At 42.9% G+C, this 14,186-nt stretch overlaps 1 protein-coding gene across 1 annotated transcript in view; it reads left to right on the top strand.

The window, feature by feature from the left end:
* The first annotated feature begins 5,679 nt into the window (after positions 1-5,679).
* Positions 5,680-14,186, top strand: part of shc3 (SHC (Src homology 2 domain containing) transforming protein 3) — a 29,988-nt gene continuing 21,481 nt past the window's right edge. The window contains exon 1 of the mRNA XM_015942861.3: positions 5,680-6,451. Within this exon, the coding sequence (XP_015798347.3) occupies positions 5,810-6,451 (642 nt within the window). The 5' untranslated portion in view covers positions 5,680-5,809. The remainder of the gene's footprint in view (positions 6,452-14,186) is intronic.

The raw sequence follows: 14,186 nt of genomic DNA on the forward strand, positions 1-14,186 counted from the left end.
ACCGAATGGTGTTGTCTTGCCAATCACAACGCTCTGTTTGTAAAGCGTTATTAATGCTAGAGCCACTAGGTAAAAAACAAAAATAGCATCGGCTCAGGAACGGTGCTAGTTTAAAACAGCTTTGGCATCAACTTTGGACCTTGGACTGGATTTCGACTTCAGCCGTTCAATGAGTCATGAAGTCATTTCATTTGCAAAATGATGTATTTGCTTCTTCTTCAATGGTGCATGACAAATTCCTTTGCTTCCCCTTAACAACATCATCCACAGCCTCCCACCTCTTGGATTCTGTTTTGTTGTGAATATCTCTTAATAAAGTATCACATTTTACCAGCTGCTTTAGCCTGATCTGTCTGTTAGAGTAGTTATTCTAGTTGGTCTGAAAATAACTCTTGCTTTTTTGAATGTTTTTGGTAACCATGCAACAGTAGTCAAGTGGAGAAGTGTCTGTTGCTTTGCTTTCCAACAGAGACTCTTTTCCTCTGTCTCTTCTGTCGTGTGTGTTCTGAATGTGTGCCTATAACCAGCCAATGAGCAGCTGCACCACATGATGGATGCACATTACTTTTATAGGTAGCTAAGGGATCAGGTTCATACTATTTTTTTTAGTTGAAGCAAGCTGGTGGCACTTGGTTAATATGTGGAGTTTTGTTGACTCCTTATTAAATCACTGGATGCTGCATATTGTAACCTTAGCTGTCCTGTACCAGATAGGGCTGTTTGTCAAATGCTAGGAAACATTTTAAGTGGCCACCCATTCACTATATTTCTACATCTTACTTTAAGGTCAGCCATGTTCTGACTTTTTGTTGTTTTTGTGACAAAACAAATAAACAGTGAAAAAGAGCTTCTATTTTTGTGATCTAAGCCAAAGCTGGCCCAAGCATTTTTGTTTATTTGGATTTGAGTCCACTGTTTTATGAATAAGAACATTTGAAGTTCCAGGAGGAAGTGACATCTAGTGGTGGAGTCTTTCCTTCCACGTCTGAGAAGAGTGAGGATGGCTGGAAAACTGAGATGGTCTAGAGGTTATTGTAGAAAAACAATAATGCTCCATTTACAATTAGAATAGATATTATTGGTAAATTAATCAGATTTAGTCGAAACAGTTATTGATTATTATGTCAAGCACATATTCAAATGGCAACAAGACAGGAAAAATAATCTGTTTTTAAATATTGGCCCAGTTTTATTTTGCGGAGCTGGGTATCGACTCAATTTTCAAGAATCCATTCAATTTAGATTCTCAAGAGTTCGAATAGATTAACATGATCCAATCCAGTTCAGTCTGTTCTAATTTGATATTTTGATACTGGTATATTTTTCAATACAGCACTACAGACCAACATAATATGTTTTGAAATGACTGATATTAGGCAATACCAGTGTTGATACAGATGTAGTGTTTATCTCTGAGTATTACACATATTGTAAATTCTTTTAATTGTGTTTTATAAAAAGTCTTTCATTTTAAAGTAGGTATAGGCTTGTTATTTCAATTAATCCGCTGTGGTCTCTAGTATGAATGAAAGCTCTGGCGCTCCTTTTTCAGAAAGTAGAAATTAGCTGGAGCAGATTGGGGAACGGCAGGATTTGTATTCTTTCTCATTAATATTTGTGATTTGCAGTGATCTCGCCTCTGACTGACTAAAGCCTGATTTATGCTTCTCCGTCTGCGTCAGTGCGGAGCACACGCAACGCTGTTATCCGTCCTTGCGTAGGGCTCCGGCAGGCACGCAAGTACGTACGGAGTCGAGCCCACTTTTTTAAACATCTGTCGAACGAGACGGATTACGCAAGCTTGTGATTGGTCAGGACGCCGCTGTTGTTTACAGCGCCGCCATTGCAAAGAGAGCCGAGGATAACTAGCGGCAGACTCGGAGAAGCTTGAAGAATACCTTGCAAAAAAACTCTAAAAATATGAACGTTTAATTCTCCCGTGACTGAAGGAGTGAAAAGATGTGCAGCAAGTGTTTTATTTGTGGACGGAAATGACAGGAAACGTGGATTTAGAGGTGGGGAGCGCACGAAGAGGTGGGAGAATGAGAAACAAATATGTCCGTGTTAAAAGTCTCTTATATACACAAAAAACACAATATAAACACTATCTTGGACCGATACATGACAGGATACCACAGAACAGCGCTACGCCCTCTGTTGACCTGCCGGGCAATTGCTTTGCAACACTCTCCAGGAGACGGAGAAGTATGAGAGCAAAACGCTTCCGTCAATCCGTGCATGTGTCCCTTGCGGAGCTGACGGAGAAGCATAAACCAGGCTTAACAGTAATGCCACTCTTCCACTGCCTCCATTTGCTCTGGTGAAAGCTAAAAGATGTAAAGTAAAATGAGTCAAATATACTTTAAGTGCTGCATGAAACTGATCTAGCCATGTGATCTGTAAGCTCTTTGAATCACTAAGGAATGTTTTTTATTTATTTATTTATTTTTTATTTTTTTCAAATTTTCAAGTACACTTCAGGTGTTGTACTTGTACTATTTTGGATACACTGTCCTCAGGCTCCAGCCTTGTTTTATATTGATTGTATTAAAACAAAGAAAACAATCTGAAGTTGTTTTTAATTTACCGGTCTGGCCCACTTGGGACTAGATTTCCCTCAATGTGGCCCCTGAGCTAAAATGAGTTTGACACCCCTGCTGTAGAGCATTGAAAGTTATAGTCAGGATTCTAAAATGAACTCTAAAGTTAACGGGTAACCAGTGGAGAGAATAGGAGTGATGTGTGCTCTTCTGTTTGCTCCAGTTAGGAGCCTCGCTGCAGAGTTCTGGACCAAGTGAAGGCGGTCAAGTGCTTTGTTGTTAAACATGTGAAAAGTGTGTTACAGTAATCTAGACGGGAGGAGATAAAGGCATGGAGAACCATTTCAAGCTCATGTTTTGACACCAACCTTCGCAGTTTGGAGATGTTTCTTAAGTGATAAAAACAGTTTCTGACCAATGTTTCTGAGGGGCCAACCAACAGGTTACCAACAGTTTTGTCCATGCCTTTACTAACTTAGCTTGGATTTTTCCTGGCTGCAAAAACCAACAACAACCTTCCAATGTGAGGAATTCTATGAATGCAATTTTACAGAATTTAATTTTGGCGGGTAATGCAGGAAATAGGGATAGAAGACTTTTTTATGTTTTAAGAATGAAACTAAGAATGACTGATTGTATTTAAAAAATAACTAGTACTATAGGTTTCTCAGTTTACCTCACCTTTAAACAAATTTTAGAGAGTTTTTCTTCATTTTAGGCAATAGTCAAATTTTAAATATACAAATCTAAGTTAAATGAAAGCATGTTCAAGTTGGTATAATCTCCATAACTCATTGCAGGCATTCATAAATCTTTTTATTTTAAAATGCTGGAAAGCAGTTGGTTAATTATAAATTTTCACTATTTTGAGGTTGTTTTTATGATCTGTTTTGTTAAAAAAAAAGTATAATAATTAGCTGTGTTCCTGCAATCAAACCAGCCAACAAAACTAATGAATATGAAATGTTCTCACATAGTCTGACATCTTGACATAACATCAAGCATCTACATGAGGAGCATCAGGGTCTTGTTCAGATTTTTTAACTGAAAACATGTTTCTTGTGCTGCATGTACACCTAAACAATAAATTAATAATTAAACACGTAGGTGGTAGCTGTGCACATGAATGTGAAGGAGAAAAAGGTGACAGTAACACCAATCAGAACCATGGGGGTGGCAGCATTTCTTCTAGTTTATGTTTTACACAATTTTCACGTTTGTTCTCCCCTCATCCAAACACCACGTGGTTATAATATGTAAACACCTCATTCCCTGTAAAGTCTTTAGCCTTTTTAAGGGACAGTTAAGGCAGAAATCTTCAGATGCACACCGTCGTCTGGAATGGTTTCTTCCACTATTCTGCAAGCCTCCCCTGAATGAGTCATCCAGTCGGCTCCTGATTGGATAAGACCATTCCATCCCAAGGGATTGCCTTGCAGAGGCAGAAAGGCCTTGCTTCCATTCACAGAAACACTGGTATGCCAACCTGCTATTTCATTCACATAATAGAAAAAAAATCACTTTTTGTTGTTCTTGTTTTTTCTTGGTCCTCTTCTCTTCCATCCTTTGCCTTTTTGCCTGTTCTTCTGATTTCTGAGAGCTTGCCTCATCACCCCTGCCTTTATGTTTGCCTTTGTTTCTGAGGAGAAACGGCAGACGTGCTGTCTTTTTTTCCCTCCCTCATTGCCTTGCAGGAACAGGAGATATTGGGAAGGACTGCAGTGCGAAATCTGCAGCAGAGTGAAAGCGGAAGCTGCTTATGAATGAGAGTCGGTCTTTGAGCGCAGCTAGATGCTTCTGAGGACATTTTTTCTGAACGTGTGCTTTTCTGCCATCGAGGGGAGAAATGAATGCTGCATCGCTGCTGGTTTTTAAGGAGATTTTCATTGGTTTTGTTTTAACTCGTTGACTTTTCTGCTTGAAAAACGTGTGCCCTTATTTTGTTTGTTATTTGTTGACTTATACCATCCATTCATTCATTCATACAGTTCCACCAGGATCAGTTCTGTTTTTATCTCTTTGTATCCTAGATGTTAAATAATGAATTTTGTCTTTTTTTTCCAAAAAAGCTAACAGAAGTTGTGCATGACACATTTGTTAGATCATCTCATCGATTATTATTTTTTGTCAGAAATGTATTTTTGAATTGATGTCTGATTACAAAAATGTTTTGCAGGAATGACAAGTGCACTGAGTAGTTGTAGATTTTGGATAAAACGAACCCAGTCGTGATCTTTGCTCATGTTGTGTTGCTTTTATAGAATAACATGGGCAATATTACCCTGTTACTTCCAGTCAAGTCACAGTTTTGCACCATATTTCTTTTTCATTATTCAACAACATCTTTAATCACATATATTTTGGATTTAGTAGGCCGTGATTGTGTGAACGTCAGTTAAATCAGATCAGTTTATTTTTTATTTAGTTTTTAATGATCAGTTTTCTTTTGTCTTATCATTTTTATCATGGTCTTAATGACACAAACTTGGGTTAATTTTAGGTCATAACTGGTTTTCTGAGTTGGAACATCAAATATTCTGTAATTCTCCATTTCCTTTTCTCAGAAATAAATGTTGGGCGAGAGTTATGGAGGATAAACACGAGACGAGGGAATTTAAAAATTGATTGGTTCTGGTGTGCTGTAAGTGGGAGTTTTTTCTCCTCTCCCTCCAACAGGAAGTGATTTGCAGTGTTCAGCAAGCCTTTTGTTGAGAAGGTTTTCTCAGATCAGTGAGTCATGCTTTAGCTCGGAGCCAGCAGGCAGGCAAGCAACAGTCAGCAGAGAGTATTTGCTTTTTCCTCGCAGTGTCCGTGATCATCGCTGATCTTTTCACTGTTTTAGACCTTTTGGGGGAGGATTTTGAGGCGAGATTTTAGAAGGGGTAGAAGCAGCAGCAGCATCTCCTCTGGAAAAGCAGCTCTCCAACTCTGGCAGTGTTTTATAATCCTCTTCCTGTCATTCACGGATTGTCTGTGTTTTTCTATCTGACGGACTGGATTTCTGCTCTGGATTTTATTGATAGCAGATTGGACTTTGGGGAAAGCAGCAGCAGCTCAGCACATCCAGCACTGTCACCCCCAGTAGAAAAAAAATTCCAGTCAGGTGGCCTGTGATTGCTGAAAGGCGTTTGCTGCCTGTATCGTTGTTGCTATGTTAGAGGAGAGGGTAATCAGCGCGGCTCAGCCACGTCTGCCAGCACGCCTGTGAAGGAGGCAGGCTGAGTGTGTTGGTTGGTGGAGAGAGCAGAGAGAGCAAGAGAGAGAAGGGTATGCTTCACCGTACCAAGTACAACCGCTTCAGGAATGAGTCCGTAACATCCGTCGATGAGCTTCTCCACGGCCTGTCCATGAACCCCAAGGTCTCGGCCTCCGCTCAGTCTGCAGCCGAGACATCCTACACACCCCCGGCCGAGGTTCAACCATCCTCCACCCCTGCTCCATCCAGCACCATCACCAGCCACGGCTCTGACCACCTGGAAGATGGAGGCACCACCCTCTGCACCCTCATCAACAAAGTCTCTAGCCTGAAATTCAGCAACTCAGGCAGCTTGCTCAGCATCAAGGGTCTGCCCTCGGTCGTCAAGGACCTGGCTGTGTCCAAGCTGCAGGGGGGTGGGGGATCAGGCTCAGGCCTCTCCAGTGGGACGAGCCCCAGTGTGGCGGCAGCGGCGGCATCATCAGCAGCCTCTGGTGTGGGAGGCTCTCTGTGCAGCTCGGTCTCCCATACAGCCCCCTGCACGCAACTGGAGCCGGCTGTCAGCATGCGCAAGAAGAGCAGGCTGGAGGATCAGCAGCCTAGTAGAGAGGACTGGGGTCCAGGTGGAGGTGGTGGACTGGTGAGCAAACCCCCCAGAGGATGGCTGCACTCAAACGAGAAGATTTCTGGTCCAGGAGTCACATACATTGTGAAGGTTGGTGAACTTACTGTTGTTTTTCTTTCCCCCCCCCCCCCCCCCCCCCCCCTTTTCTTTCAATGAGAAGAGTTTAGAGCTAGATTTGAGGAGGATTAAGGGTGATGATGCAGTCACATCTGCGCATCACAACATGCCCTTGAGTGGGTGTATGTGGGCTGGTTAGAGCAGAAAGCTGAGCAACGGAGCAGCATCCAGAACACAGCCAGATTCAGGAATTGTAGAAGGTCAAAACTCTGGAAAATATGTGACGAGGCCAGAGATGGCTTCATGAAGACAGCTTCTAAAACATGCTTTGATTATACCGTTTTATCTGGTGTGTGGTGGATGTGAAGCCACAGAGTTATGCTTTTGTAACCATGGTGATGTGTTATTTCTGTACATTGTGCACCTCTCTGTGTTAGCTCCCTGAAAGCTGGATGGGAAGAGATACATTCGTCTCATTGCAGCCGAATCTCTCCCTAATGTTCTTGAGACATTATACATCATTTAAGTTGCTGCACAGCTAGAATAGCTGCGAATGTCATCATGCCAGCAATGAGTCACTAGCATAGGGAGTGATGAGGCTCAGTCTTAGCTCTACAAGGTGTTAAAAGGATGGAAGGACAACCATTTTCACTAAAACCAGATAAAAAACACATTTTTAAAGTTTAACTGATAACAGCACAGAGAAGGAGGATGGTGAACAGTGTCGATGAGGGATTTAATCTCAAATCAAGTTACACAGGATGATTGCCATCATATGACACCTCCTGCCTATGAAGCCTACAGTTTCTGTGTCCAGCGTGACTTTTCATTGACTGCATTAAGGGTGAACATGCTCATTTGTCCGGTCAATGCTGCTGAAAGCGTCCTCCCCGTAAGAGGGGAAGCGGTTCTGGCCTGATTCCCACCCCGCGGCTTTTCCTGTGGTCTGTGTCCTGGATGTATCGAGTTCAGCGTGGTGTTTCTGCTCACAGCACTTTTAATTAGCGTCATGTGGTCATTCCACACACCATCATGCACCATTACACTAAAGGGGCATCGACTCACTGTGACACAGTTAAATCACACTCACATTATGAAGCTTTTCATTTCTTATCTAAAAAAAAAAAACATCTGAACATTCAGAATCAAAAATTGTTTTAGCCTAACAAATTTCTAAAATTTCCATTTTTCTTTTCGAGCACTGATAACTGAGCTGATGATTTCAACAGTTACATTTTGCAAACGGAAAAAAGGAGTTTAGCCTTTTTTGTGATTCGTTATATCGTCAGGTTAACGTAGAAATAGACAGTATTTTATGTTTGGCTAAAAATCACTCTGTAGTCCTCTGATTTTATGGCACGGAGTTCTCATTAAGGTATCCACGTGCTTCATAACATGCTAGTAAGCAGTTGGGAACATAAAACAATTATTTTCATTTATTTTCCAATTTGATGCCACTTCAGCAAAAGTCTATAACTCCCATTTTAAAACATAAGAGCTCAGCATTAGCACATTATTAAAGCTGGATCATTTTTTCCACCTATAATAAGAGATTTTCATTTTTAATGTTTATTGATACAATTTGTTTCCCATTGCCCTGAGATGACCTTTATGGGCTGAACAGAGGATGAGCTTATGGTCTGTACACAACAGACGGGGGGTGGGTATGGGTGTGTGTGTGTATGTGTGTGTTAGCACTACCGTTCCTCGGTAGGAAGGAAGGACCATGCTTAGCCCGGTGGGTGACCAAGCAAAGTCTGGCCATGGTCCCACCATGCTTATAAAGCTCTGGGGGAAACCCTGATTTAGTGTCATAAATGTACAGACATGGACAAAAGTGTTGTTACCCTTTGGTCAATGAAAGAAAAACCCACAATAGTCACAGAAATAAGTAGAATCTGACAAAAGTTGTAATAAATAAAAATTCTATGAAATTTAACCAATGAAAGTCAGACATTTCTTTTCAACCCATGCTTCAACTGAATTATTTAAAAAAATAAACTCATGGAACAGGCCTGGACAAAAATGATGGTACCCCAAGAAAAGACTTAAAATAATGTGAACAAAGGGACGTGTTAATTTAAGGTGTCTCCACTAATTAGCATCACAGGTGTCTACAAAAAGTCAGTGGGCCCCAGATAGTCAATGTGTTGCTTGGTGGCATGGTGTGTACCACACTCAACATGGACCAGAGGAAGTGAAGGAAGAAGTTGTTTCAGGAGATTGGAACGAAAATTTTATAAAATCATGTTAAAGATAAAGGCTATAAGACCATCTCCAAGCATCTAGCTGGTCCTGTGACTACAGTTGCACAAATTATTCGGAAATGTAAGATCCATGGTACTGTAGCCAACCTCCTGGGACAGGAATCTTGATGACAAATCAAAGAGATGGATAATCCGAATGGTAACAAAAGAGTCCAGAAAAAACCTTTCAAGAGATCCAAGGTGAACTTCAAGCTCAAAGTTCCATGTCAGGTCGCACTATCTGTCATTTGAGCCATAGTGGACTACATGCATCTGTCGTTTGAGCCTTAGTGGACTACATGGGAGACAACCAAGGAAAACACCATTGTTGAAAATAATTAATAAAAAAGCCTGATTGGAATATGCCAAACTACATGTTGACAAGCCACAAAGCTTCTGGGAGAATGTTCTACAGACAGGTGTAGCATCATGAATGGCCTCTAATTTGTGACAAAGGTCACATTTTCCCAGCTGGGTCAAGCTGGGTCGAACTGTAACTTTGCCCCACAGATTAACCCGCCAGGAGCTGTGATGTTTGCTGAAACCATTTGCTGCTGTTCCATCCCAAGATGAAGGACACTTCAAGATTTTACAATAATAATTTTAAATAATAATTTGAATAAACTCTTGACTTTATTACTGTTATTACAACCATCATAAATAATCTCTTGGTTCAGTATACATGCATTTTAATTACTGAAATTACTTATTATGCTTTGAATAATATAATTATTTATGATAATCCGTAATGTGTGTTCAGTAAACCAGAAGGTCATCTTGCACGTTTAACCACCTCACGCAGAAGGGTATCCAGGGTAAAGGGTAAAACACCTCACATGTCTTTACTTCATGACCAAGCTTTCTGACGCTGAGAAAGCGTGTTCTGAGGGTTTTGTTAAAACCAAATCCCGCAGCTGTAAGGTCGGTTCTTGAACCATACCAGGAGACGAGGGACGGCCGCCCAAGTCTCTACTAAGCATTCTGTCACGCCGATAGACTTGCTTCGAATAAACGCACCTGTAACCAGCTGATGCAAAACTCCTTCAGAGTTATTGAATTTGAGACGCAAATAGTTTCACCAGTCAAGTGACCCACGGAGACATCTCAGGACCGATTTGGTTGCACTAATGGGCCATTCCCATCTGTACCGGGTCGGCCCGGGCCGGGTAGCGTAGGTTGTTTACATATCTGGGTGGCCTGGTATTTTTCCGGGCCAACCAAGGCTCATTCTCAGCCCTCTTCTCGAGGGGGTCTGCTTCAGGCCGACCAGGGCCAACACACCCACTGCTGACAGCAAATTCACGTCTTCCATTAGAGCAAGCCTCTGGTTGGTGGGTAGAATCAGCCCACATGGGCTTAAGACAAGGATGTGTGGAATCAACCGGGCCAGGCTGGGGCCGACTGGGGCTACCCGGCCCTGGCCGACCCGGTACAGATGGGAATGGCCCATAAGGTCCTTCTACCAACCTCATGCCCGGAGGACATCATCTCCACCTGACATCTCGGATCCAGAAGAGGGTCTCCTGATACTGGGTGAGGTAGACACTTTTGACAGATGGCGTCTGTATGCTGTTTATCTAAGTAACATCAGTTAGCTGCAAAACCAACTTTTCACCCAGAACTCTTCTCTCGCTGAAAGAAACCTGAGATTCATTCACGCATCCAAAAACTCGCATTTCATTTAGTTTCCATCCAGTCACAGGTTTGCTTTTAAAACAAGTTTTAACATCAAATTGTCTGTTAAAAATTGTCATTTGTCATTTCAAATTGTCATTTTTAAAAGTGTTAGTAATAAATTCTTAACTTTTTAAAAACTCTGACTCTTCTTTGAAATGAAACACAGAATGGTGTATTTTTTTTAATTGAAAACGCAAAGATTCCTTTAAACTTCTGATTAAATAAATACACTTTTGCTATTAAATTTAATTATCTTAAATTAAACATTAATCCTTGGATTAAAATATAGATAAGACAGTTAGTGTATGAACTTCTATCGATTGCATGAATATCCTAGATATTGGTGCATAATATAGGTTCATAGGCTAAATGTCCGATCTTTTCTTCAGAATCTAACAAAGCTGATAGCAAACAGCATTAATTCTAGTATGTAGTTAACCACGCTACACAGGTAAGACACTCACCGGAAACGAGCCCGACTTACTGCTGGCAATGTGGACCAAGCTCTGACACCTTTTATATAGGGACCTAACAGCCTGTATAAGAGGACCTGGTACACCATACTCCTGATGTACCCCACAAAGGGTCCCCTGAGCGACGCGGACAAACGCCTTCTTCAAATCCACAAAACACATGTAGATTGGTTGAGCAAACTCTCATACACCCTCCAGGGCCCCCTAAGGGTAGAGAGCTGGCCCAGTGTTCCACGGCCAGGACGAAATCAACATTGCTCCTCCTGGATCTGAGGTTTGACTACCCGCCAGACCCTCCTTTCCAGAACCCCAGAATAGACTTTACTAGGGAGGCTCAGGAGTGTGATCCGCCTGTAGTTGGAACACATCCTGCGGTTCCCCTTTTTAAATAAGGGGAACTTCCCCCAATGTCCATGCAATATTGCAGAACCGCCTCAGCCAACACAACCCAACAAAATCCAAAGCCTTATGGAACTCTGGGCAGCTCACCCACCCCCAGAGCCTTGCCAATGAGCTATTTGACCACTTCAGTGACTTAGCACCAGAGATTGGACGAACCCAAAGTCCCCAGTGAGATTGAGGAGGTCTTCGAAGTACTCTGCCCACCGATCCACAACGTCCTGACTAGTGGTCAGCAGCACACCGTTCTCACTATAAACAGTGTTGGTAGTGCACTGCTTTCCACTCCTGAGGCGCTGAATGGTGGACTAGAATCTCCTCAAAGCTGTATGGAAGTCTTGCTCCATAGTCTCACTGAACTCCTCCCACGCCCAGAGTTTTGCCTCTGTGACCACCCGAGCCGCATTCTGCATGGCCTGCCGGTACCCATCAGTTGCCTCTGGAGCCCCACAGGCCAAATAGTCCCAATAGGACTCTTTCTTCAGCTTGACGGCATCCTTAACCGTCGATGTCCACCAGAGGGTTTGGGGATTGCAATCATGACAGGCACCAACAACCTTGCGCCCACAGCTTTGGTTGGCTGCCTTGACAATGGAAGCACGGAACATGGCCCACTCACACTCAATGTCCCCCGCTCCCCCAGAACATTTTGGAAGTTCTGTTGTAGGTGGGAATTGAAACTTCTTCTGACAGGAGACCACCAGACGTTCCCAGCAGACCCTCACAATACGTTTGGGCCTGCCATGTCTGATTGGCATCCTCCCTCACCATCAAAGCCAACTCACCACTGTTGTTGACAGCTCCACCCCTCTCTTCACCCTTTCTTTGGCCACAGATCAGATGAAACTACAACAAAGTAGAGAGAACATATGAACACCTTTATGTCTAAACATGGTGTTCATTATGGACAATCCATGACAAGCCCAGAAGTCCAATAATAAAACACAACTCAAATTCAGATCAGGGTGGCCATTCTTTCCTACCACACCTCTCCAGGTCCAACTGTCCACATGAGTGTTAAAGTCCCCCAACAGGGAGTCACCACTCTCCAGCACCCCCTCCAAGGTCTCCAAAAAGGGTGGGTAGTCTGAACTGTAGTTTGGTGCATAAGCACAGACCACAGTCAGAACCTGTCCCCCCACACGTAGGCGGAGGGAGGCTACCCTCTCATTCACTGGGGTAAACCCCAAAGTACAGGCACCAAGATGGGGGGCTACTAGTATGCCCACATCTGCTCAGCGCCTCTCAGTGGCAGCAACTCCAGGGTGATAGTGTCCAGCCCCTCTTAAGTACACTGGTTCTGGAGCCAAAGCCATGCTTCAAGGTAAGTCTGACTATATCTAGTCAAACCTCTCAGCCTAGCACACCAACTCAGGCTTCTTCCCCTTCATAGAGATGCCATTCTATTCTATTCCATTCCATTCCATTTATTTGATAAAGCACATTTAAAAACAGCATGTGAGCTGACCAAAGTGCTGTACAGGGGTAAAAACATATAAGGTTAAACGAATAATATAAAAGAATAAAACAGCTGGAGCATAGCACAAAGAACCAAACAAGAGAAGTCAATAAAATCAGTAAAAGAACAGTGTAAATAAACCATTGATAAAATAGCTAGGCAGTAAAAGCAAGGGAATAAAAGTAAGTATTTAATTGAGACTTAAAAACCCCAATGAAGGAGGAGAGTCTGATATTCAGCGGGAGATCATTCCAGAGTTTCGGAGCGCAGACAGAAAAAGCTCGTTCACCACGGGTTTTGCAGCGTAGACTTTAATAGGTGTAGGTCACCTGAACGGAGAGTCCTGCCCGGCACATAAGGAGCGAGTAACTCGGATATGTAAGGTGGTGCTAAGCCATTCAGCGCCTTAAAAACAAACAATAAAATTTGAAAACATACGGTAGTGCACAGGAAGCCAGTGAAGTCTTGCTAAAATTGGAGTGATGTGCTGCCGACGGCCAGTATTGGTCAGAAATCTTGCTGTCGCATTTTGTATCAGCTGAAGGCGAGATAATGCAGCTTTTGAAATGCCAAACAGAATTGCATTGGAGTAATCAAACCTTGAGGTGATGAAAGCGTGAATGGTTGTCTCGAGGTGGCGCCGATTCAGAATGGGTTTTAGTTTGGAAAGACGTCTCAGCTGATAAAAATATGATTTAACCATGTGATTAACATGAGGTTCCATTTTTAGAGCCACATCCATTTTAATTCCAAGATTAACAATTGTTTGACTAATTTTAAAAGGAAGAGCAGAAAAATCAGGAGTGGAGGAAGACGAGCCATTAGGAGTAAAAACAATAAACTCTGTCTTAAAATCATTCAGCAGCAGAAAATTTTCTTTAACCTCATCAGGCAATCAAGGAGCAGCTGGATGGAGGTAAAAGTCTTCAATGGAACATAAATCTGGCAGTCGTCTGCATAAAGATGAAAGTTAATGTTAAACTTCCTACAGATTAGTTCCAGTGGAAGAATGTAAATGCTAAGTAAAAGGGCGCCGAGGATAGAGCCCTGTGGCACGCCCCAAGGAAGAGCAGCAGAGGGAGATGAACATTCGTCATTCTAACTAATAGACCTGTTGTCAAAGTAGGAGCAGAACCAGTCAAGTGCAGATCCCTTAATGCCGACCAAATTCTCAAGGCAGGACAATAAAATGTCATAGTCAACCTTGTCAAATGCACACAGAGATGCCATACAGAGCGAGCGTCTGTAGCCGAGGATCAGACCACCAAGGTCCCTGCCTTCGTCTATCACACATTGCATCCGATCCTTTTGGCCCCTCCCACAAGTGGTGAGCCCATGGGGAGGGGGACCAGTGTTTCCTCTTCGGGCTGTGCCTGGCCGGGCTCCATGGGTGAAAGCCTAGCCACCAGGCGCTCGCCGACATGCCCCACCTTCAGGCCTGGCTCCAGAGGGGGGCCTGAATCTGGGAGAGGGAACATTGTTTCCATTTGTAACGTTCATCGTAAGGGGTCTGT

The sequence above is a fragment of the Nothobranchius furzeri genome, chromosome 6, assembly GCF_043380555.1.
Source record: "Nothobranchius furzeri strain GRZ-AD chromosome 6, NfurGRZ-RIMD1, whole genome shotgun sequence".
Lineage (NCBI taxonomy): Eukaryota > Metazoa > Chordata > Actinopteri > Cyprinodontiformes > Nothobranchiidae > Nothobranchius > Nothobranchius furzeri.